The 3237-nt window shown below is 39.8% G+C and overlaps 2 protein-coding genes across 2 annotated transcripts; one reads left to right on the plus strand and one right to left on the minus strand.

Annotated features, from left to right (window-relative positions):
- Positions 1-235: 235 nt before the first annotated feature.
- On the plus strand, positions 236-1037 carry SARC_13708 (hypothetical protein; the record flags this gene model as incomplete). The annotated part of the gene is made up of 2 exons (XM_014292161.1): positions 236-275; positions 607-1037. The coding sequence occupies 2 exons, from the start codon at positions 236-238 to the stop codon at positions 1035-1037; spliced, it is 471 nt and encodes a 156-aa protein (XP_014147636.1).
- A 595-nt stretch (positions 1038-1632) lies between these two features.
- On the minus strand, positions 1633-2651 carry SARC_13709 (hypothetical protein; the record flags this gene model as incomplete). Its single annotated transcript, XM_014292162.1, has 2 exons — positions 1633-1736; positions 2531-2651. Coding segments are annotated over 2 exons (214 nt in total), but the record flags the coding sequence as incomplete, so codon positions are not given.
- Positions 2652-3237: the final 586 nt, after the last annotated feature.

Genomic DNA, 3237 nt, shown 5'->3' on the forward strand with positions numbered 1-3237 from the left:
TATATGTTGTGTGTTTAAATGGATTTGTTCTCAGTTCCACTCTATCTCACCGTGTTGACAAAGGGAGGATGCTGAACAATCCCTCAATAATTATTCATTAGCAATAGTTTATACCTACACATACGGCCTAATGGATGTATACAGGAGGGTAGCTAAATACCATGCCGCTACATACCATCTGGTAGTCACAGTCTATACCTTTTTGATTGGTTCTTACTCGTCACATAATATTCCTATGATCTCTATCGATCGTCTCGATGCCATTCCGGATAGACGTAATTAGACAAATGGCGGGTGGTTGGCGTACATCAGTCTGTAGTGTTATACTTTGCAATACAAGTTTGTAACAACCGTACCGGTGCTAATAACGGGAAAGCACACTGGACTATTGCCAAGTAGGACTACCCCAACCGCTTCAATCAAGTTGTTCATACCTTCTGCTCCCATGCTATCTACAACAGGATGAGCACTGGACAATTGCCTAGTGGTTCGAGAAAGAGTGGCCGTCCATTTGCCAAGAAGCACTTTTAGCGGGCTTTCGCGCGTACGATTTAGTCCAGAACTCTGGTGAAGTCGTGTATGTCCCCGATGGTTGGTATCATGCAGTGCTAAATATAGAAGGCTCAGTCGCCATCACACACAATTTCCTATCTCTGCGCAATTTGCGACGTGTCGTAAATGAGGATGTACGCGCGTGTACTCGGGATAGCTCGGCGAAGAATGACGACAAACTCCCTTCAAGCCGTTTGCGACATGTCGTAAATGAGGGCGTATGTGGCCCAACAGTGAATGGTGACAACGCTTCAAGCAATTTACGACATGTCGTAAATGAGGGCATATGTGGCCCAACAGTGAATGGTGACAACGCTTCAAGCAATTTGCGACATGTCGTAAACGAGGGCGTATGTGGCCCAACAGTGGATGAGGTTGGCCTACAGTCAATGACGGACAGAGTCGTAGACGCGTTTGGATTGGTTGAAGAAAGTGGACAAGTGGAAAGGTGGTTGGCAGATAGACGACGAGACGGTTTGTTATAACGTTTGTTGATAGTAGGTACTTTAGAATGATTAACGAGTTACTTACCACGAGATGGTTTGTTATAACGTTTGCTGATAGTAGGTATTTTAGAATGATTAAATGGATATTTAGTACACAGGATAATAGGATATATAAATAGAAAAATAAACGTGAAAAGTGGTTTAGCAAAGTGGACAAGGAGAACGATAGTCGGTAGGTTTGTAACGGGATGGTTCGTTGTAACGTTTTTTAAAAAGTAGGTATTTTCAGCTCGCAAATTCTACCTACGAGTTTACGTAAATTGCTCAAACTGTCTAGCTAAGTTTATTGATCCACTGCCACATAAATAGTTCGACACCAATGTATATATCAATCTAAAAACTCGATTTTACGTACAATCTCAATAAATTAATTTACGTTATGCTAACCCGCCGTTACGTAAACTGTTCTGCATCACCGTGTATATCAATACAAATCCTCCGATGCACCTCCATGCGAAACACGTTTATTCCCGCTATACCAACCCACCGTTACGCAAACTCTTCTGCATCACCATATATATCAATAGAAATCCTCCCATGTACGTACAAGCAAAATACGTTTATTTACGTTATACTTATCCACCACTACCTTAGTTCTCCGGTTGGGCTGAGTGTGTGGCGATCCGCCTCTCCCGCAGAGTTCTGTATGTACTTCTCCCACGCTCTGTTCATGTATTTCTGTATAGCCGCCGCATAGGATTGCAGCAGGGTTTAGGGTTTTGGGGTTTAGTAGGGTTTGGAGTTTTAGTAAGGTTTACGGGTTAGAAAGGTGCGTAATTGAGGGGGGGGGGGGCTGAGTTAGGTTTTAGGGTCCAAGTGCAAGTGAGTATGGAGATCAGATAATGAGACATTCGCTTACGGGATCAATAGCGGGATCGGTACAAAACGAAATTAGGGTTTGATCGTGGACAGGTACTTAGGGTATAGGGTTTAGGATGTAGTTACTATGTGACTGTATACTACGAGAATTGGTGGCAGTGGGTATGAGACTCAGAAGTAGGGACAATTGATTAGAAAACAATACGAAATACAGCTATAATACAATCATTTTGCAAACACTCATACTATATATACCTACATGCGAACATACATAGGTATGTACATACACCACAATATACATATATAAGTACACAGAAACATACATACATACATACATACATACATACATACATACAAACATAAATAGATACACAAATACGTACGTAAATACATACATACACACATAAATACATACATACATACATACATACATACCCACATGCATACATACATACATACATACATAAATACATATATACAAACATACATGCATACATTTATACATACCAATAGACATACATATATACACACACTTTCACAAAAACATACATACATACATACAGACATACATACAGACATACATACAGACATACATACATACACACGCACACACACATACACACGAACATACATGCATGTACACACACACACACCTCTTCGTTCGCTAGGAATGCCGATCCGGCCAGTTCATAAGTGTAGAAGATAAGTGCACCATATGGGATCACACGTAGCAAGTTTGGCAACGTCCCTTTGAACAACGCGCGAATCCCGCCTGTAATGAGTATGAGAGGACAGTCGAAGGGAAAACGTACCCGCCATACGTATATTATATTAGTAAGTGTCCTGTTAATGCCTATGAGAAGTATGAGAAGACAGTCGAAGGGAAAACGTACCAGACATACGTATATTATATTAGTAAGTGTCCTGTTAATGCCTATGTGAAGCGTGTGTTTGTTGTGGCGAGGTATGTGTACACGTGTGTGGAATGGTAAACGTTCTGTAATTAAGTTGAGTAGGTATGATCGTATGGGTTATGATAGTTAGATAGGTCATATAGTGAAGTACGTATATTTCCTATGTACTATAAGGTAGTTAGATAGGTCATATAGTGAAGTACGTATATTTCTATGTACTATAAGGATTGAATATGTAATGCAGTGAATTACGTTTATTCGAAACTACAGAGCGACTTAATCTGTATTGCATTGCAGTACGTATTTTCGTATGTGCAATGTAAAGCGTATGTGTAATGTAATGAAGTACATTTACGCACGTTTTAAAAACAACTTACTAAATAATATTTATCTTCGTGTTGTTATATATATATATATATAGATATAATTATGTATGTATTATATAC

Source organism: Sphaeroforma arctica, assembly GCF_001186125.1.
Source record: "Sphaeroforma arctica JP610 unplaced genomic scaffold supercont1.3624, whole genome shotgun sequence".
NCBI classification, from domain to species: Eukaryota; class Ichthyosporea; order Ichthyophonida; genus Sphaeroforma; species Sphaeroforma arctica.